Raw genomic sequence first — 26,674 nt, forward strand, 5'->3', positions numbered from 1 at the left:
AATATTTTAGCGAGTTGTCCCTTATCTCAAAGCCCACTTGCCCAGTCGCCAAGCCTTCTGTGTGAGCTTCAGCGACCAAACTTTACTATTTTTCTCTTTCAACTTACAAATTTCAACTTTTCAACTTTCAGGCCTCACACACCCAATCCAAAAGTTAGTGTGTGTCTGCGTGATACCTGTTCTAATATGTCCTAGCGTGGTACTCAATTCAATATGTGTCTGTGTAACTCTCAATCTAATATATACCGGCATAGTACCTGATCCATTATGTACCAGTGTAGTACCCGATCCAATAACCACAATCACAATTATAATCAACAATGAATAGTTTACAAACTTGCACAATCAAGTATCTTATTCATTGCATGCAATTGATCAAAATAGTCATTTCATTAAGTTTATAACTTATTTCCCTAGTCACATACATGCACACAGTACTTTCAATTGCAGTCAATAGGCACATATAACACAGACGGGAAATAAATCATCACCTACAACCACAAGTAATCAAATAGGTTCATGGCATTAGATTTATCAATATGAAGTCATTCACATTCACTCTTTATTTCATGATACATATTACTCAAGTATTCACAGGAAATAGACAGCATGAACAGAAACAATTATTCGCATAAGCTTATCCCTTTATGTGTATTAATAGCCATAACCCAAAAATCTCAGGATCTCATTATGACCCATCTATTTTCCTACCATAAATCTCACAAGAGTCAATAACTCTCTCAACATGGATTATCAAGATTGACATTCAATATTAGACCACTACCACTAGCCACAGAAATCATGACTCACATCATATCTTTCTACCCTAAACAACAATAATAATCATTTAGCCATACAAACTTCATGTCCGAAAGCCTAAGAATGAATTATCCCATCAATATATGATATAATATGTATTGGGAACAAATTTATAATTATTCAATTAAGAAAACCCATCTTACCTGGGCGCCAAGCAGCTCTAGAAGGATTATAGCACGATGCTCGACTTTCGAAAAGACAAACGATGGAGACAAACCTAAAATTTGTGGTTTGTAGCCTGCGCTAGAATTCACTTCCTCCCTTCTCTCTAGGCCTAGAATAGTTTTTTGAGGGTTTCTAGGGTGACCCTTATCTATTTTGCCACTTACGGAAAGGAGGAGAAAATAAGAATTTGCATCTTTAATTTTTGTCCCGTCGATCACGCTATGGCAGATCCCATCCCGCCATTTCGACGTCGCTGTGGCGGGGTTATTTGCACTACGGCGGGATGGTATAGGCCCAAGCCAACTTAGTTCTCAAAATTTTTGCCCCTTCTAGATAACGACGGTTCGGATCATTACAGCAACTCACAGGCAATAAGATGTATATAAATACAATTATCTAACAGTTGAAACCAAATACATGTGACTACAAAAGTTCTAACTATTGTAAGGCATACATTCGTAGAATGTATTTGATACTTACCATTCAATCCAAAAGTATATGAATACAAATACATATTGATACAAAAAACCGAGCTCTAACTATTGAAAGTCTTAATAAATATTGAAATGCATTTGATAGTTATCTTTCAATACAAGTACATAGGAATACAAAATACCTGCTTTGGTGCAATACAAATGCCTAATTGTATAAGGGCTTTATAACTGTTGAAGTGAATTTGGTAGTTGTCGTTCAATAGAAAATTTATATATATATAACCCGGGCGCGCTTCTTCATTCATCCATTTAGGCCTCGATGGCCTTTGTTGAACAGAGAGCGAACGGACGGCAATTGATTCTTTTCTCATCCTGAAGTTGATCTCCTGGACAGATACTTGACATGTACCCCCTCTTCTAGGTCCATCACAAGGAAAACGGCCCTCAAAGAAATACGGTATGCTCCTTCTCACCTCTTGGTTGTCATCGCTCGATCACTTCCTTTCATATATTATTTGTGATTAAATTAAATACAGTGAATACAATATAAAAAAATAGAGGAATACAAATATTATTACAATATCAATTTTAGGAGTTCTTTTGGTTAATTCTAACTGAAATTGAAGAAATTAAATGATACAAATATAAAATAAAAAAAAAGATGAGTTTAACTCAAACAAAATCCGAAATAACTAAATAGAAGTTACCTGATTCTAAGAAATCTGCATATGAGGGAGTATCACCTTCCAACTCGTGATTTGGGAAAGGAAATGAAACTGCTGTTTTGATTTGATTTAACCAATAGAGAGTGAAAAATAAAGAGAAGTGAGAGAGTAGGATCGAATAAGATTGGACAGTTGCTTGATATACGTTGTATAGTACGGTTACTATGTGTAAATTGCCTTTTTGCTATAAAATTGATAGTGTAACTATGAATAGTTATAATTCTAAGGGAAAAGGCTCATAAATATTTTTCACATATGAAAAAAAGCTTATAAATATCATTCTTTTACCTTTTTGTCAAACAATATACTTTTTTTTTTTTTGGCTTAAGAAATTCCCAACCTATTGAAAATGGCTCAAAAATATCCTTTTACCATTTTTTGATCCAAAAATACCTTTAACCTTTGTTATTGGTTCAAGAATATCCCACCTTCCACCTTTTAGTCTAAAAAATACTTTGTTATTTCTTTATATTTGTATATCTAATATTTATGATTTTAATATCATTTAAACTTTTACCATATAAAAATCTGTAATTTTATTATTTGAACCAAATCAATTTTTTTGTAAATAGTAAATTTTTACCTGACTACAAGATTAAAATCGATTAGAGAACTTCTACTTAAAAATTTGAATCAATAAATAGTTACATATTTTTTTAGTATTAAGAATAAATCGTTAAGTCTATAAAATATTGATTAGAATGTGTAATCTTCAATATAATTTTTACTTGACTAAAAAATTAGTAAATAGACATCTTATTAGAAAATCTTTTACTTATAATTTGAATCAATAAATAATTATTTTCTTTACTGCTGAGGATAAATCGCTACGAGCCTATTTGGATAAGCTTTTTTAAAATTACTTTTTTAAAAGTTGGAAATCCCGGCTTTTTACTTTTAGTTTTTTTTAATTTGTTTTGCCTTAAAATGAGTATTCAAAAGCACTTTCTTCATTTTACTCAAACATCATAAAAGAGCTTAAAAGCTATTTTAACTTTAAAAGTACTTAAAATAAGCCTATTCAAACAGGCTCTAAGTCTATAAATATATTAATTAGCCAAATTTTATCCCTTTTTCGTTAATCTCTGTTACTAAAAAGTTTGATAACATAAAGAATTTATTTTTCATTCAAACATAGTTAGACTTAAATATTTTTGGATGAGCTAATAGTCAAAATTTGAATAAATAAAAAATTATCTTTTAGAACAAATAAAATAATTAATTAATTAATTAGTAAAAGAATTCAATTAAATTAAATTTGGGTTGATGGTAATTTCAGATTAAAAGATGGAAGGAGGTAGGGGCGGGCATGGTATGGTAGATACCGAATACCATACAGAAACCGAAATTTTTAACACCGTGGTTTGGGTTTTATGGTATTTGGTATGCATTTTTAACAAGTTTGATATTCGATATGATTTTTGATATTTATAAGAAAAATATCGAAATACCGAAGTATACAGTTACATAAAATTCATATATATGTAATTATATATTACTAGCAAATATATAAAATAGTAACTAATTATTTAGATGTTGAAATTTTGATTACTCTATCTTTATTTAAGTGTTCTTTTGGGTGATTGTTTAACAAAGAGAATTGTTTGTAATTTATTTTGAATATTTTTTCATGTATAAGGTATTAGTATGATATAATTGAGACATTTCTTAAAAAGCCAAAATTATAATTGTTTATTATACAAATATATGTAAGTTGAAAACTTGAAATTGACCAAACTATGATAACCGATTTACCATACTGTAAAATACTGAAATCGGACTTTAAAATACCGAACCATACCGAATTAATATGGTATGGTAATGGTATAGTATTTTTAAAAACTGTAAACCGAAATTATCGAACCAAACTTTTCAGTACCATACCATACGGTACCATTCCCACCCCTGGAAGGCGGGTGTTCTTGAACAAAAAAAATGATATTTTTAGACCAAAAGGTGAAAGGAGAGTATTTTTGAGTCATTTCCAATAGGTTAGGGGTATTCTTGAGCCAAAAAAATAGGTTGAGGATATTTTTAGAGCAAAAGGTGAAAAAAGGGTATTTATGAAATTTTTTTATAGGTGAAGAATATTTATGAGCCTTTTCCCTAATTTAAAATTATAGGTGAGTATCATAAATACATAATATATGTTTGCTATGCTGCGCGACCTTTCAGAAAGGCGGACTTGAACACAAAGCCAATCTTCGAGAGGTTAGTGGATAGCTATAACCAGTTGGTCCTTCTTCGGAGAAATCGAGGAGCGGGCTTAAGGCTAGGACCCCTCCGCGCATCAGTAATTTTCCCAACTTTTTACTATTTTCTTGTTAGGTTAATTAAATCCTTTCTACAATGGGAAATGCTAATTTAATGGCGTCAACAACTTGCGTTTGCTTTAGGAAATTTGAGGATTCGTTACGCAATTAAAGTAAAAAGTTAAATGATGGTTAATAAGTAGTTAAGCAAAACTCTAAATAAAGCTTGCACTACTGTCTTTTACCCAATTTTCATCGTGAAACTTGTCTAATCTTAGGAATCTTAGGAGTTAAAAAGAAATATTTAAAAATTGAAAGTGACTAATTGTTTTATAAACATACTTGATTGTGAAGAAACAACAAAAAATAATGTAATTATTTAGTCCCCCATATATATGTGTCTTAGTATTTATTGCTTTCAGTACTTTTGATTACTCTATTTTATCTGTGATGCCTTCGTGATCTATTTTTCTATAGCGCTTTGAATTTTTTTTAACTTTATCTGACCCCCTTTTCCGTTTTTTTTTTTTTTTTTTTTTTTTTTTTTTTTTTTTTTTTTTTTTTTTTTTTTTTTTGTGAGCCGAGGGTCTCTCGGAAACAGCCGTCCTACCTTGGTAGGAGTAAGGTCTGCGTACAATCTACCCTCCCCAGACCCCACGTTGTGGGATTTCACTGGGTTGTTGTTGTTGTTGTTGTATATATGTGTCTTAGTAAAATTTGGTCACACGCAATTAGTGATGTCTAAGATTAATGCGATATAGTTTTCATTTACTCTGATAGTTAATTAGTTGCATGATGATTAGTGATCACCATAACAATTGAAACTAACTCTTCTACTAATTATAGCACGCATGAAAGACCAAACATTACCTAACAATGTATGATAAACATCAGCAATTACCTAACTTTTGCTAGATTTCAAAGTCTCTCTATAATTTTTTTCACAGTTAATGTTCGATATTTATATTGGGATTCGACTAAATCAAAATTCGCACATTGAAAACCAATTTCTCGGGGCAGAGCTCTCAACCAAAAAAAAATCATTTTCTAATGCTCAAATCTGAGACCTTTAATTAAGGATGTAAGCCTGGAGGGATGCCAACCATCCCACCACAACCATATTGTTGATTTCAAAGTCTTTTTCCTTCAAATATTGCTATTAACAAGGAAAATGAGGTGCCAAACAAGGTATCAGAACCAAAAGAGCCACTAATATTTCAACTCGTAGCAGTGAAAATACCATTACTTAACCAAATTTTAAGAGACTTGGCTTCAAATTTTGTGAAACTTGCACTGACTTTTGAGTACTATAAATGATAGATTGACATTGTAATTGGCTTGAAGCTAAGCTAATCGGATAAATAATTTTTTATATTTATTGAAAAGGAAAATAAATGTATAAGATTAATTTACATGCATAAAAGTCAATTTAAAACTTGGGAATTAGTATTTGGCCATATAATTTGTTATTATTTGGTAAATATATTTGACAAATATCCCAAGTTCTAGACAAAGTTAAAACTTGGGAACTTGGAAAGTTTTAAAAATTACCCCAAACTTTTATATTTTATCAAAACACTCATCATTTATTAATTTTAAATAATATTTATCTACCAACTTACTCCATTAACGTGGTCAACCAACACCATTAAATAACATCTCTATCTATTAATAAATAACAAGACTATTTATTTCTACAATTTATTTTTAATGCAATTAATGTATTGCTTTTGCCCATATTGTTATTTTGTTGTTGTTGATTGTTATCAATTATGTTATAAAGTTTTCTTTAACGAAACACGTTCAGTATAAAATGACAATACAAACTTATGAATATTTTAAATAATTTTTAGAACTTACGAATATAAAATAATATTTTTTGAAAAAGTCAAATATTTTTTTTAAAAAATTGTGACCAACCGCGTAGCAAAACTTCACCAAAACTGCACCCAAAATTAAATTGCCAGAAATATTTAAAAACTTGGGTCAAACACTAACTAAATTGTTTTAGTAACCAGCCTAAAAGTAATGACAAATATAATTGCTTGGGAATAAAGGAGATTGTTACTCTAGTAACAACTAACGACCTATTTACTCATTCCGTCCCAAAATATTTATCATAATTTATTTTTTGAGGGTTAAATAACATGAAAATTTATAACCTATATTTTCTCTTACTCAATTTATTTGACGCACTTTCTTTTTTAATTATTATCAAAAAGATTGATGCTTTTATATATTTCGTAACAATTTAACTTTAAAATTCTATTATTGCCACATAAATATCTATGACTTGTTTTAGACCAAAAATTTCAAAAGTCCTTATTTTTTTCCTAAATTTTCTATCAAAATAAACAACATTGCAAATTAAATTAAGATAAAGAGAATAGTACTATTCATATAATTTCTAAATATATATATTTTAAATTAAAATATTAAATTAATCTAATTTTATTTTATTTAACTCTAAAAATTAATCAAATTAATTCTCAAATAAATAAAATATGACAACTATTTTGAGGCGGGCAGTAACAATTTGAGGGAATGAGGTAATGGAGACAAATCTCGTTTTGTTTGTTGGCACGCACGTCCTCATTAGGATAATCTGGTCTAAGCAAAGTTAATTAACGCGCTTTATTAAAAAATAATTTATCGCTTTTGTCCCTTTTTTTTTCTCTTTTAAGTACATAATTAATAATAATTCTATTTTTTTGGCAGTCTAAATGCTGAAATAGTCCAATGGAATACTTTCTCAATGATATTTTTTTTTTATCACTGCTGGCCATTCTACCTCAAAATGTGTTAATTCATATGTTGTCATTATTTGAGCAGGTCTTTTTACTATATGATTTTATGTTGGAGCAAACCTCCCCTCACCACTCTCAATAATGACAATATATATGTATATTTATCTATCTCTATATACATAACCATTTGTTGTACGAAATTTACTTGCCTGATTATTGATTTGCATTCATCACATAAAAAGCCTATTAAAAGAACTTAAAACGATCGAAATTATCTATATTCTTTTTGGTCGCTCTCAAATACCAAATCTCTAGCTTTTTAAAAAAAATTACTGCTGCTATAGCACGTATTTAATTGTAGTAGCTAGGTAGAAAGAAAAAAAAATTAATATATATATATATGTAAAGGTCAAACAAATAAACAATATAAAAAACAAACAAAATAGAAAAAGAGTAAACAAATGAAAAGGCTGTGTCACTCCCCGGAATTCGATGAAAGCACGTCTTTTGGACGTGCATCCTCCGCGGAAACACGTGATATTTATTCTTTTTTTAATCAACAAAAATACAAGGGACATACCAACAACATACACAGGACCTTACCAATACTTTTTGAAAATAAAACAGATTATTTTTGAAAGATTCTTGATTTAAATATATCAATTCAAATAAACAAGAAATAAATAATAAAAAAAACATAATCATTAATAAGAATCGCACCTGCAAAATATATAAGAAAGAAATATTAGCAAATATTAAAATAGTGTGATAATCGAAAACACAATAAATGACATAAATTACAAGGACATCAACTAGAATTTTCAACTCTCCATTTATAATTATATAAATAAAAATGAAAGATATATTAATTAATTAGTACTGCTCAAAAAAGACTTACAGATCGAATCATCTTTAATTTCCCTTCTCATCCATATATTATTTCATCACTATTTTCCAATATTAAAACTTACTTTATAGAAGCTACTCAAAACGATGAAAAAAATACTTTACTGCCTAACTGAATTGTAATAGTGACATGCGCGAAGAAATGTAAAGGTGGGAATTAGTGCATTCTCAATCGATACAATTGATTTAATGTACAGTTTTTTACCACTTATATGTGGGGGTATTGAAAGTTCGATTCACCGTTTATTTTATAAAATTTGTATCATATTAAATTCTTAGTTATGCTCTAATAAAATTAGACTTTTAAAAATTATTTCAATCATCTCAATTTTGTTAGTTAAGAGAAATAATTAATTTATATTGTTATTTAACTATACTAAACTAATGTAACCCCCAAATATGAATAAAGAAGAAAAAAGAGAAAAAGCAATTACTACTCCTTTCCGTTCATTTTTGTAGACTTATTCCTGTTTTATTTTTAGCATTAAATATTATTTTTTAAAATCAATTAATAAAAATAATGTGGTAAAATACATATGTCAATAGTTGTTTTCATAATGAATATCAAATCAAACAATGACAATTAAAAATAGAGGAAATAGCGGTTTTAGTCCATGTATTATTGTATAATTTCAGTTTTAATGTTTGTGTTATTTAACTATGCATATTTAACCTTTAATTATTTGAAGTGTGTGATCTTGGTCCTTGAAGTTAACAAAAGTTAATTATTTAACAAAATAATTATTTTGAAATATACAAAATAAAATAAATTGAAGGGTTGGTGATTCTAAACGCTTGGTTAAAAAAAATAAATTTAATAAAACTAAAATGTTAAATTTTTTAAAGAGTGAAAGTTGTTAGGACACCATTGATAGCCTTAATAAACATGTCCACCTACTAAACCCTCAAATGTAATCGTATTTGACCTTGATTAGTAATCATTGAAAAAGAGAGGAAGAACAAGTCACTAAGGAATAAAAAACAGAGCATATGTCATTTAAATAAAATGGAGCTAATGAATAAAATAAAATTTTAATTTTATTTACACAATTCTTCAAGCATTTAAAATCACCAACCCTTTATTTTATTTTCGGTGAAGGACCTAAAATGCCCCTCAACTATTTAAATTGATACAAAACTACCCTTCATCCACCTTTCGACCCTCAAATACCTTTGACATCATTTTTTTGGCTTAAAAATAACCTTATTTCTAACGGGCAACACTCATAAGGTGGATGGAGGGCAATATTATACAATATTCCATAGTTTAAGGACATTTTAGGTCTTTCTCCATTAAAATAATACTCAATATAATTTTGGTTCCAATAGTAAATTAAAAATAAAAAAAAGTTAGTCCTCCACTCCCTACACTCACCCCCCCCCTCCTCTTTCGTCCATTTTTTCCTCCTTAGATCTTGTCCACCACTTTAAATTTTAAATTTATGACAAAATAAGGGAGAAAAAAAAGGAGGAAATAACAATGACATTTATATAGAAATAATTAGTTCGATGAAAGATGATTTAATTAAGCAACTATATATGTATATTACTTTTTTTTTGTGTATCAAAAATTTAAAATAAAAGAATGAAAATATTTTTTTTCTTATATTCTTACCCCTACCATGATAATAACAAAATTAAAAGAATATGAACATGTAATTTTATTTCAAGTTTGAGTTTGTGATATCCTAATTAAGAATAAGAGATTAAAAAAAAGGAATGAACAAGACAATTGTATAATTGATAAAAAAAAAATAATAAAAAATAATAATCTTCTTATAGATGAACAATCAGACAGAGCGAATATGAGTTTTAGTTGGATCCCCAGTTATTAGTTGAGTTATAATAAAGTTGGGGTTGATTTAAAATAGGTCAAAAGAAAGATATTATGAAATTAATAATTTTTTAATATTATTTTTAAGCGTATCGGGTCAAAATATGAATCATATGTGATTTTTATTATTTATTTGAGAAAGGGTTAAAATTTGGACCAATCAAATTAGGCGACATAATAAATAAATATTTAATGATTTTACTTTAGGAAAGATGTTCAAAAGCCAACTCTGGGCCGAAGAGTTAATATCGAGAGTATTTTTGAGCCAAAAAATTAACGTCAGGAGAATTTGAGGGCCGAAAGGTGACTGAAGGGTAATTTTGCATCAATTCAAATAATTAACCCTTATCCATTTTATTTTATATATTATCAAATAATTATTTTGTTAAATAGTTAATTTTTATTAAGTTCAAAAGACTAAAACCACACACGCTAAATAAATAAATATAAAATATGCATAACTAAATAATATAAAAACTAGAATTAAAACTATGCAATGAACTAAAACCGTTATTTCCTCTTAAAAATAAACAGAGAAGTAGTGGAGTCAAAAGCAAATGTGGAAGCAGTAGAAAAAACTTGGAAGTGTTAAACTTGGTTGTATATAACGTATAACCAACTCTGTTTCTGGAGTGTAGTTTCCAGTTCTTTTAACTCTCCATCACTCTCTCTCTCTCTATTTAGCAGGGAGCATACTGCACATATTATATTTGTGTCAGTCGCAACAAATTAAAAAGAAAAAAAATACACAGAGCAATTTTTCATCATAATTAATGCCTCTCCGAAGAAAATCGTGAGCTTTTTCCTGTTTCACGTTTTTTCTATCACTCTATTAACTGTGAAGAATTTCCAGCATCGATCTGATTTAGATCTTTTGCTGTTTGTTCAGTGATGGACTTCAGTAAGATATCGCTGGAAATCTTCTCAAAGCTGGAGCAGAAATGGTTGTATCACTACGAAGGGAAGAAAACTCGTATTCTCAGTATTGACGGTGGTGGAACTACCGGCATTGTTGCCGGTTCTGCATTAATCCATCTCGAAAACCAGATCTGTGCTAAGACTGGTGATCCTCACGTTAGAATTTCTGATTTCTTCGATATTATCGTCGGTACTGGAATAGGTGCTATCTACGCTGCAATGCTTGTTGTTGATGGAGGAGAAGGCCGTCCATTATTCACGGCGAAGGATGCCGTGAAATTTGTGAAGGAAAATCAGTCGCGTCTGTTTAAGGCTAAGAAAGTCGGCGTTCTCCGTCGGAAGAAGAGGTTTTCAGGGAAGAGTATGGAGAAGGTGTTGAAGGAAGTGTTTAGAAGAGAAGACGGTAAAGCGTTAACATTGAGGGACACGTGTAAGCCTCTACTTGTTCCGTGCTTTGACCTCAACAGTTCTGCGCCCTTCGTCTTCTCCAGAGCTGATGCTATTGAGTCCTTCAGTTACGATTTTGATCTCTGGAAAGTATGCCGTGCCACGTCAGCAAATCCATCCATGTTCAAGCCGTTTAATCTTAAGTCTGTGGACGGTAAAACCTCGTGCCTCGCCGTTGACGGTGGTCTCGTCATGAACAATCCCGCCGCCGCTGCCGTTACTCACGTTTTGCACAACAAACGAGATTTTCCTTCCGTCACCGGCGTCGATGACCTATTGGTTCTCTCTCTAGGTAACGGTCCGTTAAGCTCACCGACAAACTTGAAACTGCGAAATGATGGCTACTGCTCTCCATCATCCGTCACCGGGATTGTTCTGGACGGCGTTTCGGAAACCGTTGACCAAATGCTCGGCAACGCCTTCTGCTGGAACCCCAATGATTACGTTAGAGTTCAGGTATTCCAATTTCCATTGACATATTTTGTTCGAATAGATTTGATTAACTTTCGAATCTAAATTAAAAGTTAAAATGGGAAATCTGTATTCTAGAAATTGTCGGTCCACATTCACTTCAAAATATTACTATTTGAGAAAATATCGAAGAAATATGAGATTGAAAAGCTTGACGTGTGTCAGCGTTATTAACGGGACTTGTTATTATCCACAGGCGACCGGCTATGCAAGTGGAGGAGTGGGACCGGGAGTTCAGGAAGCGTTGGAAGAAAGAGGAGTGGAGTCATTGCCATTTGGCGGTAAGCGGTTACTGACGGAGACTAACGGACAGAGAATCGGCGGTCTGGTGCAACGCCTTGTTGCTACCGGAAGAAGTAGTGTGCCGCCAAGTCCATGCAAGGAAGCTGCCGTTAGTCCTCTAAGAAACGGACGTTAAGTCAATTTTCCTTCTTTTTTTATTTTTAATCTTTTACTTTCTGGCCATTTTGTACTACTGATACTTTTTTGTCAGTTTACGACTTTTAACTGTGTCAATGGTGGAATTAAATACTAGGGTGTTTAATAGTTGTACTAATACTACTACTTGTAGTACCAATTTATCCATATATGTTTAGATCTTAAAAATGTTTTGAAATCAAATGAGTTAGATATTAAAATTTGGAGTTTCTTTCGGCTGTTTGATTGCCTGAAATCTAGCTAATAGAGTAAGGAGAAAGCTAAACTTGTTATTAATGCCTGCCTTTAAAGGTAGTGGAAATAGGTGTGTGTACCACTTAAACTTATTGAGGGGTGTCACGCGTGAGCTAGTGAGAAGCTTCATTAAATTACTTTAATTGCTTTGAATTTTTTATTTTTTTTGGGTTTGCACAAGTGTTATGTGTGTCCGCATTATTAAATTTGAATTACACACTATATAATTCATTCTAAGGGTGATACTCAATTCAAACTCAAAATTTTTGATTAATAATGTAACAATTCCACCACTATATCATGATCCTTGAGCACAGTTACCACACTAGGTGAAAAGAAAAATGTTTGTTTGGAGTTGATTATAGTGATCATACACATTTTCTTTGTTTATTCACTCTATTTAGAAGCGCCGGCAAGATGTACAACAACTGTGGAATTTCACTTAAATTTGAAAATGATAGAATATATACAAATTTTATAATATTTAATAGAGTTGAATTTTCAGCTACGTGGGGCACATGATAAAAAAAACTCAATATAGTTAATTATTGCATTTAGTAGAACTTCTAATTCGATCCACTATCAACGCTTGAGATCAACCAGAAATTGTCTCTGGTATCGTGTGTCAAAATTAGAGACGACATGAGCAGAGTGCAGAACCACCAAGTCTAAGTAATCGTTGGTCATGATAATTTTTCATTTTTTTTAAAAAAAATTCATCTTATTTGAAATAAAACATTTGTTGTATTTAGAATTTGATTTATAATCATGTTTATATTTTTTTTGCACTTTCTCTTCAAATTTACGCAATCTTTTTTATTTTTTTATAAAAATAACTATTTTAAATTATATTGCATATTTTTTTAGAAAAAAGTATAGCCGAACAATCAAATATTATTTATTTGCAAAAAGTAAAAAACTATGACAAAACACAATATCATCTTCAAAAATTTCAAATAAAATGAACTTATCTCTAATAGTTTTTTTTTTGGTTTTCCACCCAGTGTCCGGAGCCCGTGGAGCTCCGATTAAATCCGTATCGCACACTGCAGGGCTCATTCGAGGGTGGCGCTCCCAATAGGATTTTTTTTATTCCGAGGACTCGAACCCGAAATCTCTGATTAAGGGCGAAGCAGTCCCACCACTGCACCACAACCATGTTGGTGAACATATCTCTAATAGTTTGTAGTAGCTCATCTAATTTTTGACATTATGTGACTATCTATTTTGATCAAATATTGCTCTTTTAGAGCATAATTGATTGTATGTTTCATGTACGTTAGCCAAGTTGGGGTGATTTTGCTAGTTTTTTAAAACTTGAAATATAAAACACATTTGCACCAAAAAAAAATATACATTCAAATTCTAATTGATTTTTTTTAATAAAAAAATATGGTGAAACACAACTCTAATTCCAACTTTAAAATTTTCGAATAATTTTATTTTTTTTTAATTTCATGACCAAATGCCCATTAAATGTTCCTCATACCAATTTATTTTTATCTTTGACGACGAATTTTTAGAAAGTACTAATGACTTCTCAATTCATTATCTTAATTAAGAATAAGAAAAAGGATCAAATTTCCCCTTAAACTATGTGAAATGAATAAAACGTTTTTAGTTGATATTTTGATAAAAAATAGTTTGCCTTTAATAGTTTGGGCTAAAAATATCCTTATTATTACTGGTAAAAAATGTCATTTGCTAAATAAATATGTTTTCTTTTCCTAATGATAATTTTTTTAATTAGAAAATAATTATCCTACTTTAATTTGAAAAAAGATTAAGAAATAAAATTTTTAATCGTTATCTAAATGAAAATATATAATGGGGTTACTATGATATTATATATATGACCTATATTATCAGTTAAAAGATACATAGAGTTATTCTATTTTAATTGTTAAAATGAGATTTAAAAAGAAAAAAGGATTATTTTCTACTTATTTATTAGTTAAAGTGACTTTAAAAAAAAATAAACAAGAATATGATTCTTTAAAAGTAATATTTTTATCGGACTGTCCTTATAGTAACTCCTCATTAAGTTTTATTTCGATACAGATAAAAAAATTCTAATAAAATAAAAAATATTTTTTATTTCTTGATATTTTTACGAATTGAAGTAGGGTGAATATTTTCTAATTAAAAAAATCATCATTAGGAAAATAATGTGTTTAAAATAAAAGAAATAATATATTTATTTGGAAAGGATATTTTTGACTCATGAAGGAACAATAAGGGTATTTTTTTGATTAAACTGTTGACGACAAAGACATTTTTGAACCAAACTATCAACTGAGGTCATTTTTTATGTTTTTCTGTTAAAAACATATATAATATAACAAAATGCTTTTTAAAATCGTATGATCTTAAATATAAAGAGAGTTTAATGCATCGAGATGTTATTTTTATGATCTAAACATGCTGTTTGAAATGTTCGAATTCAAGAATTACTTAGGGCATGTTTGAAAAGTCACCTTGATAATTGAATTTGGCGTAATTGGATGTAATTACACTGTCTGGCATGTTTAGTTATCCATGTAATTACTTGGTCAGCATGTAATTGAGTGTAATTGACAGTGGGTAATTACAATCATCAATTCACAGGGGGAGGTTCTGAATTGCCGGTAATTACATGGTGTAATTACAAACTGATTACTTTTTATTTCTATTTTTAATTTTTTAATTTTAATTTATTTTTTATTTTTACTAGTTTAAATTCTTTTTTATTTTTATTATTCTAATATTTTCAAAAAAAATATATTTTTATTTTATTTCCTTATAATATATATTTTTGTTTTATTTTATTTATATTTTATTTCCTTCTCGTTCTCAATCTTTACTTCATGTGATTGCATGCAAATTTTTGTATTATTTATTTTTGTTATTTTTTTTATGTTTTGTTTCATTAGCATAATTTAGTTAGTTATTTAAATTTTTATATTAAAGTAGAATTCATTATTGAATAAGGCTATAGACTAACATTTTCCTTTCTTTTTAAATCATATTTATGTACGTTATGTTGAAATTTAACATAAGAGTATTATGTTAAAAAAAAATTGAATTCAGAATTTATGTTATATTTTCAGTTTCATTTGTTTTAGGAGTATTGACTCGATATTTCTTATTGCAAGCTATTTTTTTAGTTAGATTTGATAGTTATCTTTTTGTTAAATGTTTTAATAATTTATGACATTATATTTATAATATTAATCTTTTCGTCAAACATGCATTTCATGATGCTCATAGAAATTTTGTATTTTTAGTTTTTATGAGTAATGTAATTAAAATATGCTAATTTGAAAAATATAAATCAATTATTTTTTATAATATTAGTTAAGAACATGTGTTTATTAATTAATATATTTTCAAAAGACAATATATATCTTAAATATTTATATTAATATCATTTAAAAAGGCCCTAATTTGTCTAATATAAATTTTTAATGTTAATATAATTAATTTTTATTTAAAAAGTTTAATATAATCTTATGATTACACTTGTGCAACCAGACAGTACACTTGTAATTACACTATCATTACATTATGACAAACAAACAGGTCATCGTAATTACTAAATTGTGTAATTACTAGACTGGTAATTACTATCTTAGTAATTACACTAACTACAATTACTAGGTGGCTTTCCAAACAAACCCTTAATATTTAAAATGATATTGGTTTTAATTAAAACATAATAAAAATAAAAATAAGAAACATAAATTGAAACATGAAAAATAGTAAAATTAATAAGAGATTGAAGGTGAATGCAACTTTCAAATTCCAGTCTAAGATGAAGGAGATGCAGATGGTGAGTAAAGCATGTAGGACAATTAGGAGTATGGCTGGTGAACATTTTGCATTTATATGGCTAACATGGAGGGCCCTTTTTGTCATTTCATGCAATCTCATATTACGTCTCAATTTATGTAATCATATTTTTCGTTTTAATTTGTTCCCAAAAAATGTCATATATTTATAATTAGAATTAAGTTAGGGAGAGCTGTGCTCCTCCCCCCCCCCCCCCCTTCAATAGTGTCCTACGTGAAAATAATCGGACTTCAATATGGATATTGAATACATCCATAGGGTAATTAAAATAAAAAGAAATAAGGCAACTTTAAAATTTTCCTAGTACTTTTAGTAAAATTATTTATAGTCATACAAATGATTAAAATTTGTTATAGATCACAATTTTTTTTAAAAATAATTTTAAATTTCACATCAAATCAATTTGTATTACTGGTTAGTAGTAAAAATGTGGTGCAACTGCTTGAGACAATATTACTGTCGTGAAATGGATACAATCAGAATTGCAGAAGCTATAAATTCTAATGTACCAAAAATAGCTATAAATATTATCATGCCAAATGGTCTGTGGTACTTCTTCATCTACAAATTAAAAAGACGTAGAAAAAACTTAATCACAGTAATATTCCAGGCTGTGTCTTTCTTTCTTTTTCTTTTCCCTTTTTACCTTTTTTCTAAATTTGACTATGCACAAAATTTTAAAACGATTTTAAAAAAAATTTATGTTCTAAAATATAATATTGTATTTTGATAAATTTTAAAATTTGTAATTTTAAATATTTCATAATATCTATTTGACGATAAGAACTTCTCATTAATAAGTAAAAAGTGTATAGTATAATGATACTCAACTACTTTTTTTAGGATCTATTTAAAAAGTGATTTAGCAATTAAAATTAATGTAATAACCCAGATAACAATTAGCAGTTTAGTAATTACACAATAAATGAGAAGTAAAATGAAAAGAGGATAACAAAATGAAAATCAAACTTTCACTAATAAAGTCAAAAGTTAAAAAGTCAACCAACTTAATTATTGAAAATCCCCAACTGAATCAAGGCACCTGGACAATCTAAGAGCAATTTCTTTACTTCTTACCACATGCGGGCCTTTTATTTATTCGTTTATTTATTATTGAGAAAATTTCATAAATAGCTATAATTTAGAGGATGATTATTATTTATATTTATGATTTATTTAATTATGATTCATAGTTATTTTAATTTTGTTGTATTTGTTTGCTTAATCAACTTGTATCAATACATATATTTTATTTATATGCAAGCGAAATACATTGTATCAGAGCATGGTCTGAATTGTATTAGCACATACGACGAACTTAAATACAATTTCTAATCGTCACCCAAAAATGCAACACATACAACTGACATGCATACAACATATACTTTACCTACATGCAATTGACATGCATACAATATACTACTACTAAAAAGAGTTCAAAAAGCGATAGAACAAAAAGCGACGGATAACGTTGCAAATAAAAAATGACGGATAAAATTACGTTGTCCATTATTTTTATTTATTATTTTTTTACTAGGAGCGATGGACAATGACGCCTAGTCCGTCGCTTATTTCGGCAGTTTTTTCCACTAAAAATAAATATTATTTTTATATAAATATTTTATATATTTTATTAAAAAATAATTATTTATAAATTAAATATTACGACTCCGTTTGTCGCAAGTATTTATTTTTTATTTATTAATATTTTTTTAACATAGCAACGGACAAGGTCGCTAAGTCCGTCGCTATTGGTCAAAAGATTTGGTCAAAATTTTTTAAATAGTGACGGACTGGGTCGCTTTGTCCGTCTCTTTTTGGTCAAAAGGGCGGTCAAATATTTTTAAAAAAGCGACAGACTTAGAGACGCTGTCCGTCGCTTTTATTAAAATATATCTGGAAAACAGAACATTGTTTTTCTGTTTTCCATCTCTCTAAATTCTCTCTTCTCTCTCCCTTCGCTTTTATTAAAATATATCTGGAAACAAAACATTGTTTTTATGTTTTCCATCTCTCTAAATTCTCTCTTCTCGCCGCCCCGCCTCCCACCACCATTCCCCCACCCCTTCGCTGTCCCCCGCCTCCGCCGCTGCGCCTCCGCCTCCCCCGCTACTGCTTTAGGAGTATTATTCATCTTAGAGGTTAGGCTTAAACCTTATAAAAAAAATTTAATTATTTTTATTTGTCATTTGTTAGTTAGTTAATTAGTTGATTACATTTAGTTTGTTGTAATTCATTTGTATATTGGATTGTGAAATTAGTGAATGTAGTTATAGTTTTGATTTTAGGGCTTAAGTTAGATTTGGGTTGTTGAATTAGATTGTAAATATTTTAGTAATTTGTGATGTTAGTTAGTAAATTAATTTATGCCATTTAGTTTGTTGTAGTTTATTTGTATATTGGATTGTAAAATTAGTGCATCTAGTTATAGTTTTGATTTTAAGCTTTAAGTTAGATTTGGGATTTTTGTATTAGATTGTAAATTGTATAGTAGTTTGTGATTTTGTAGTTACTTAATTAGTTTATTCCATGTAGTTTGTTGAAGTTGTTTGTATATTGGATTATAACTTAGGAAGTTTTGAAGTTTGAAACTTAGAGAAAAATATTGAAACTTAATTAGAGACTTGAGTTTTAGGACTTTAGAACTTATAATTTGAATAATTGAGATACTTGAATTTTAAGATACTTATAATTTCACTTTTGGATTTCGCAAGAGCTTTTGGGTTGGTTATAGCAATTCGAGTTTTCCAAAGAAGGAGGACCACTTTGTAACCTTTCGGAGTGCGGTGGTAAGACTCAGATAGATTTTTTACTCCGTAGAAAGGATGATAAAGGTCTGTGCAAAGACTGTAAGGTCATTCCGATCGACAACCTTACGACCTGACATAAGCTCTCAGTGATGGATTTAAGGATCAAGGTGACGAGGACGAAGAGGGTCGAGGCTGACCGACCTAGAATCAGGTGAGCGAGTTTGACCACGGCTAGCGCGCTGGAGATGGGAGAGAAATTGAAGGATATGGGTCCTGGGATAGTAGTGGGGATGCGAATACTATGTGGGATAGGACGACTAATTGTATTAGAGTTGTAGCAAGGGAAGTATTGGGAGTCTCGATAAGTAGCCGTGGCCGGCATCGAGGGGACTGGTGTTGGAATGGAGAAGTGCAAGGAAAGGTGGAAGCAAAGAAAATAGCGTATGCGAAGCTGATAGAAAGCAAGGATGAGGTGGAGAAGTGGAAAAATAGGGTACTTTATAAGATAGCGAGGAAGGAGGCAAAGTCGGCGATTTCGACGGCAAAAACGACAGCTTTTGAACGCCTTTATGTTGAACTAGAATAGAAAAGCGGGGATAGGAAATTATTCAAGCTAGCCAGGGTGCGAGCGAAGGGCACGCGATGTGGATCAAGTGAAGTTCAATAAGGACGAGCATGGAAAAATATTGGTAGAGGAGACCCTCATTAAATAGAGATGACAGTCGTACTTCCATAAACTCTTGAATGAATAAAGGGACAGAGAGATTGTATGGGGAGATTTGGAACATACAGGGTGTTTTCACGATTTGGGGTTGCAGGAGTATTTCAGACGAAGAGGTTAAGGGTGTTGTGCGTAGGATGCGCTGGAGAAGAGCGAACGGACCTGACGAGATTCTTGGAGAATTTTGGAAGAGCGTGAGCTCGATAGGTTTGGAGTGCCTGACTAGGTTATTTAATATTATCTTAAAGATGGAAACGATGCCCAAAAAATGAAGGTCGAGCGTAATGATTTCTCTATACAAAAACAAAGGGGATATTCAAAGCTGCAACAACTATAGAGGTATCAAGCTTCTAAGCCATACTATGAAAGTGTGGTAAAGAGTGGTAGAGATGAGGGTTAGGAGAGGCGTATTTATTTCAGAGAACCAGTTCGGATTTATGCCGGGACGCTCAACTACAGAAGCCATCCATCTGATGAGGAGACTGTTGGAGCAGTATAAGGAGAGAAAGAGGGACTTGCATATGGTATTCATCGATCTAGAAAAGGTTTGCGATAAAGTTCCATGAGAGATACTATGGAGATGTTTGGAGGCTAAAGGTGTACCTGTGGCGTACATTAGGGTGATCAAGGACATGTATGAGGGTGCCAAAATAGGGTAAGGACAGTAGGAGGGGACTCAGAGTACTTTCCAGTTGTGATGGGGTTGCATCAAGGATCATCCCTTCGTCCATTTTTATTTGCCTTTGTAATGGATGGATTAACGCGATAAATTCAAGGTGAGGTGCCATGGTGTATACTTTTTGCGGATGACATAGTCCTGATCGATGAGACTCGTAGCGGAGTTAATGCTAAGCCGGAGGAGTGGAGACATACCTTGGATTCTAAAGAGTTTAAGCTAAGTAGGACCAAGACAGAGTACTTAGAGTGCAAGTTCAGTGAGACGCCTCAGAAGCTAGCGCGGAAGTTAGGCTTGGTGATCAGGCCATCCAAAATAAAAGTAGTTTTAAGTACCTTGGGTGCAAGGCAGCGGGGAGATTGATGATGATGTCACGCATCGTATTGGGACAGGATGGATGAAATGGAGGCTCGCTTCGGTGTGCTATATGATAAGAAGGTGCCACCATAACTTAAGGGTAAGTTCTACAAAGTGGTGGTTAGACCGGCTATGCTATATGGGGCGGAGTGTTGGCCACTTAAGGTCTCTCACGTTCAAAGGATGAAAATAGCCGAGACGAGAATGTTGAGATGGATGTGTGGGCATACCAGGAGCGACATGATTAGAAATAAGGCTATTCGGAAAAAAGGTAGGAGTGGCCTCGGTAGAAGACAAGATGCGGGAAATGCGACTGAGATGGTTTGGGCATGTAAAAAAGAGAGACACAGATGCCCCAGTGTGGAGGTGTGAGAGGTTGGCCATGGATGGTTTCAGAAGAGGTAGGGGTAGATCGAAGAAATATTGGGGAGAGGTGATTATACAGAACATGTCACAGTTACAGCTTACCATAGATAAGAGGGTGTGGAAGACCCATATTAGGATAGAAGGTTAGTACATAGTCTCGTTATTCTTCCGTATTAGTAGGTGCATTAGCATACTATAATTTCTTGTGCTCTGACTTCTGTTAGTATTTTTCTATTACTTTCTGTCCTTTGATTACTCTATTTTGTCTGTGTCACTTTCGTTATTTGCATTATTCATTGTTTGCTTTCCCATAGCTCGCTTTGAACTTCTTAGCCTTATCTGACCTCGTTTTATGCTTCTTTTGAGCCGAGGGTCTCTCGTAAATAGTCATCTTACCTTGGTAGAAGTAAGATCTGCGTACACTTTATCCTCCGCAGACCCCACGTTGTGGGATTTCACTAAATTGTTGTTGGTATTGTTTTTGAACTTTAGAATAACTTCGATACTTGAATATAAGAAATTTTGAAGTTTGAAACTTAGAAAAATATTGGAAATTGGATACTTGAATTATAGGACTTTAATTTAGAACTTATAATTAGAATAACTTAGATACTAATTTTGAACTTTAGGTTTGCATAATTTTTGAAATCTTTAAACTTTAGAATTAATTAAGCTAAGTAGATTTAGATATTTAAAGTCATGAAGTTGAACTTTAGCACTTTTGATTTTAAACTTAGAAATTTTTTAGGTTTGTATAAATTTTGAACTCTTTAGACTTTATAGCTAATTTGAATAACTTAGATACTTGAATTTTAGGATATTTTAATTTAGAACTTCAACTTGAATGTCATGAGGTTTGAAGCTTAATTTTTACTTGAATTAATTATAACTTGAATTAATTAGAATATGAACTTAATTATAAGTTGAATTAATTAGAAATTAAAATTAATTATAACTTGAATTAATTAGAACATGAAATTAATGATAACTTGAATTAATTAGAATATGAACTTAATTATAAATTGAATTAATTAGGACTTGAACTTAATTATAACTTAAATTAATTAGGACTTGAACATAATTATGACTTGAATTAATTAGAACTTGAACTTAATTATAACTTGAATTAATTATTATATGAATTAATTAATTATAACTTGAATTAATTATAATTTGAATTAAGTAGAACTTGAACTTAATTATTATATGAATTAATTAATTATAACTTAAACTTAATTATTATATGAATTAATTAATTATAACTTGAATTAATGACAGTTGTAGTCTCAATGAATTGTAGTCTTTATGAACTAATTAAACTTGAATTTATATAATTTTGTAGATGGATTATTGTTTATGGATGTATAACATGCATTATGAAGTTGGTGGTGGTTTGAAACCTGAATTTATTGATGGTGTACGAAGTTTTATCGATCATGCAATGACACTTGATATTTTTAAGAGAAATGGATTGGTTATGTGTCCTTGTCGTAAATGTAGGTGCGGAAATTTTTTAATCCAGATATAGTTATGGTTGGTTTATTTGTATGGTAATGGATTTAAGCCTAGATATTTTGTATGGATTGATCATGCAGAAATAGATGGATTGAATAATATATTTTATAATCTATTGTCCGTGGATGAATATAATATGCTTGCACCACATGGTCAAATTAGGGTTGAACATGATAGAGTTCTATATGATAGAGTTTAATATGATACATTTCAATATGATAGAATTCATGAAATGGTCAATGATACTTTTGGGGTTCAAGGTGGGATGGAATCCGAACAATATTTTGATGGAACTCCTAATGAAGAAGCAAAACGCTTTTATCAACAATTAGAAGAGGCTAGTCGTCCACTATGTAAAGGAAGTCCGCATTCTGCTTTGTCAGTTGCAGTTAGGTTAATGAATATTAGATCAAATTAGAGTGTTCCTCATGCGGCTATGGATTCAATGGTTGATCTTTTGGACGAACTAGTTAATTCTGAGTTTAACATACCTAAGAACTTCTATTAGGCAAAGAGATTGGTTTCCAAGTTAGGATTATCGTATGATAGAATTTATTTTTGTGTTAATGGCTGCATGTTGTTCTACAAGACTGATAGTGAATTAAACTAAGTTTTGTGGACAAGCTCATTATAAGAGGACTCCTACTAGAAAGATGGTCCCAATTAAGGCGATGCATTATTTACCTCTTATTCCTAGATTAAAGAGGTTGTATGCATCGATGAGGTCTGCCCCACATATGAGATGGCATCGTGAATATGAAACAACTGAGGAGGAGGAATGGAAAGATGACGAAAATGAAACAAGGAGGAATAAAGTGGTAGATTATAACTAGTAATTTATTTAATTTATATTTTTTATATATTGTATTGTTACTTTACATACAAATGTCATCTGGTGATGGTGATAGATCTTGGGATCATCTTGGGGTTAGCCATTTTGGTAGGAGTACAAAGAAGTCTAGGAGACCTGTTGATCCTGAAGATATCCCAGGACATATTTTTTTAGCGCCAGAGATGCAGCGCCGCCAAGCTAGTCCTACACATATTCATGTTGTGCCTTTTGGGACTATGGATACTTTAGTTTACCATAGTCAGTTCCGCAGACCATGCGACACTTCTTCTTCTTCACAGATCCGATATACTTTATATGATCAGACCTACCATCTACCTACAGAGGTTATTTCTCGACCCCAGAGAGTAGCATCTTCGTCTACTCTATCTCTCACATGTTAGTCACCTCACATATCTACTCTGAGACTTAGAGATTCTAGTGTTAAGACTGACACTCTTACAACATCAGCTTCACCTTCATTTGCTAATAAACCAGTGACAGCACATGATGTGCATGGGTTAGCTCCTGGCAAAGGGACAGACTTGGAAGAGTCATGATTGAGCCTAATGGATTCTTGTAAGTTTAATATTTTATTTATTTATTTTTGTTACATTAATAAATTATTCATGAATTAATTACATGTATATTATGTGTCTTGCAGGTGACATCCTTCTAAGGAGGCTGATAGGGCTCTTTAGGAGAGTGTTAGGAGGCTATATACTGAGCCCTATCATTCTTGACGGGAAATTTCAAACAGTATCCGTCAGGCGATGTTTAATGAATTCAAAGTATATATATGTTTAAATCTATTTTTTAAGTTACGTTTAATATTTTTATTATACTTTACTTAACTAATGATTTGACGTTATTTATTTTTTTAGACTTTATGTACTTGGGAGCCAAGGTACAATATAGTCATTACGATCACTTTTGAAAGAAAAACGAGTGCCAGACTGTCTAGCTGGCTAAAGAAAGTTAGGAATGATCGGGCACCTTCGAGTTAGATGTTGCCTCATATATTTGAAGAATTATGCCACTATTGGGATACCGAAGAATTCAAGGCTTTGTCAATAAGGAAAAAAAGCAAGAGCCAGCCTAAAGGGTGGCTCGTTGCACACCGGAGGTGCAAAGAGTGTTGGTACGATTCAGAGGGAGATGGTAAGGTTTCTAAATTTTAAGTTTAAATTTATTTTCTTAATTAAATTATTTGACAAAATATTATTTCATTAATTGTATTTTTATTTATAGGAAAAAGAATTGGGACGCACTCCCTATCGTCATGAAGTCTTTAAAAAGACTCATATAAAGAAAAAGACTAATGTGTCGAATCCGGATGGGTGGGTGGAGGAAAGGGCCAAACGAGCCTATGTAAGTTATTTAACATAATATATAATATATTTTGATTCTATCTTTTATTTTTAATACATATATATATATATTGATTATAACTTTTATTTTTTAATATGTTGCAAGATTATGAGCGGCACATACGTGATATGAAGATTCGATCCAGCTAACGCCTGAACAGTCCATTCAAATTTGGACAGAAAAAGTGGTTGGAGGCAGCTACAAGGGCCGAATATATGGAATGGGCTCTAGGAATAATGTACGATGACTCCAATCAGGTTTAGAAGGTATTGGATCATCGCGTCAAGCCAAGACCGTTGACGGGGTTCAGATAGCTGCTATGTCTCAGCAAATTGCAGAACTTACACGCGCATTGGTAGAATATGAGAAAAGAAGGGTTGAGGAGGAAAAAAGTATGAATTAACAAGTTGAACAAATTAAAGAACAAGTGCTCAATCTCGCCCGTCAGCCTCCGCTCCGTTATTCAAGAGGGTCCACTTCGAATGAATTTGACGATAGTGATGAATACATAGCAAATTGTCCTTAGGTTCCCTATGTTAGTTTATGAACATTTTTAATTTTTTTGTTAACTTTGAAACACTTTAAATCGTTCTAAATAATGACTTTATTCGTTTTAAGTGTTTAATTATGTTTGTTATTATGTATTTGCGTATTTTGTTTGTTGGTATTTGTGTTTGAATGGACTGAATTGCTATGAAGTGAATTGAACCAAAAAAGTGACTCGTTTTTGCACATTTTTTTAGTAGTGTACACATATATGTCGTTGTATTTGAGTATACCACACTTATATTTTATGAGATACACTTGTACTTTATATCATCACCAAAAATCACCTCCACTATCGCTAAAAATCACTTGTATGTCACGAATTTGTTATAAAACTCAAACAATAACTATGAATAGTAAATCTAAAATTTATATCTATTATGCATAAATACAGCATAAATGTTTGCCTCACTAGGTAATATCTTCCTTTATTGTTTTGGTGCTTTTTAATTCTAATTTACTACATCAAAAATGATCTTAGCGTCAACTAATTAACGACATTGGATCCAATAACAACTACTTAATGTCGATAAAGACTTTTTAACATTTTTTATTGATGTGTATATTGTATTGGCGCTAAAAACTGTTTTCTTTGTAATGATTGAGCCACCAATTGAAACATAAAGGATTTCAGTTGAGTTGCAGTAGCTAGATACCAAAAGTACCATCTCCATTACGTTAAAATGTGAAGTTTTGTGCCCTTTTTTTTTTATGAAATTCACCACAAGGCATGACTAGGATTTGCATGAAAAGGAAAATGGAATCATATCTTATTCTTAATTAAAGAGATCCGTGCAACAATTTGTAGTACTTTACGGAAGGAAACCAACTCTACAGTACTGATATTTGGAATTTACTAATATGATTAATCTAGCATTACATAAGATTTTTTTAAAATAAAGCGCTTTCTATCAAAACAATTTCAATTTCAAATAATAGTACTCGAGATCACGTCCCTTTATGGTAACACGTATACTTTGTGCTTCTTGGTTAGGTGTTTTTGGGTCCTAACACTTGGTTTTGATAACCTGACGATGAGATAGATTGAAGGGTTCTTCACTCATTGAGTTTTAATTAATTACTTAATGTGGCAGTATAAAAATAAATAATTGGTAAACATTAATTTAAAGTTTTAATTTGTGGGAGGGATTAGGAAAACTATGAATTATTGGCTTTTATGATTATGAGTGTGACACTTAACTATAGATTTGGACCTTTAATATTTATTAAAGTGCAAAATTAAAGTAGGCATCGATTGGCTTTAATTTGTATCAATTTCTAGTTATACAGTATAGGGGGACCCTAAATCAAATTAATTATTG

At 31.0% G+C, this 26,674-nt stretch overlaps 1 protein-coding gene across 1 annotated transcript; it reads left to right on the forward strand.

The window, feature by feature from the left end:
• Positions 1-10,425: 10,425 nt before the first annotated feature.
• On the forward strand, positions 10,426-12,359 carry LOC129882825 (probable inactive patatin-like protein 9). The gene is made up of 2 exons (XM_055957288.1): positions 10,426-11,703; positions 11,915-12,359. Exons 1-2 carry the CDS (start codon positions 10,774-10,776, stop codon positions 12,134-12,136), a joined length of 1,152 nt encoding a protein of 383 aa, XP_055813263.1. The 5' UTR covers positions 10,426-10,773; the 3' UTR covers positions 12,137-12,359.
• Positions 12,360-26,674: the final 14,315 nt, after the last annotated feature.

Source organism: Solanum dulcamara, chromosome 3 (genome assembly GCF_947179165.1).
Source record: "Solanum dulcamara chromosome 3, daSolDulc1.2, whole genome shotgun sequence".
Taxonomy (NCBI): domain Eukaryota; kingdom Viridiplantae; phylum Streptophyta; class Magnoliopsida; order Solanales; family Solanaceae; genus Solanum; species Solanum dulcamara.

Bases quoted from the DNA above. Each gene is read 5' to 3' on its own strand.
- LOC129882825 (XM_055957288.1), top strand. From the start codon at position 10,774: ATGGACTTCAGTAAGATATCGCTGGAAATCTTCTCAAAGCTGGAGCAG. The intron at 11,704-11,914 runs GTATTCCAATTT...TATTATCCACAG, and splicing joins ATGATTACGTTAGAGTTCAG to GCGACCGGCTATGCAAGTGG.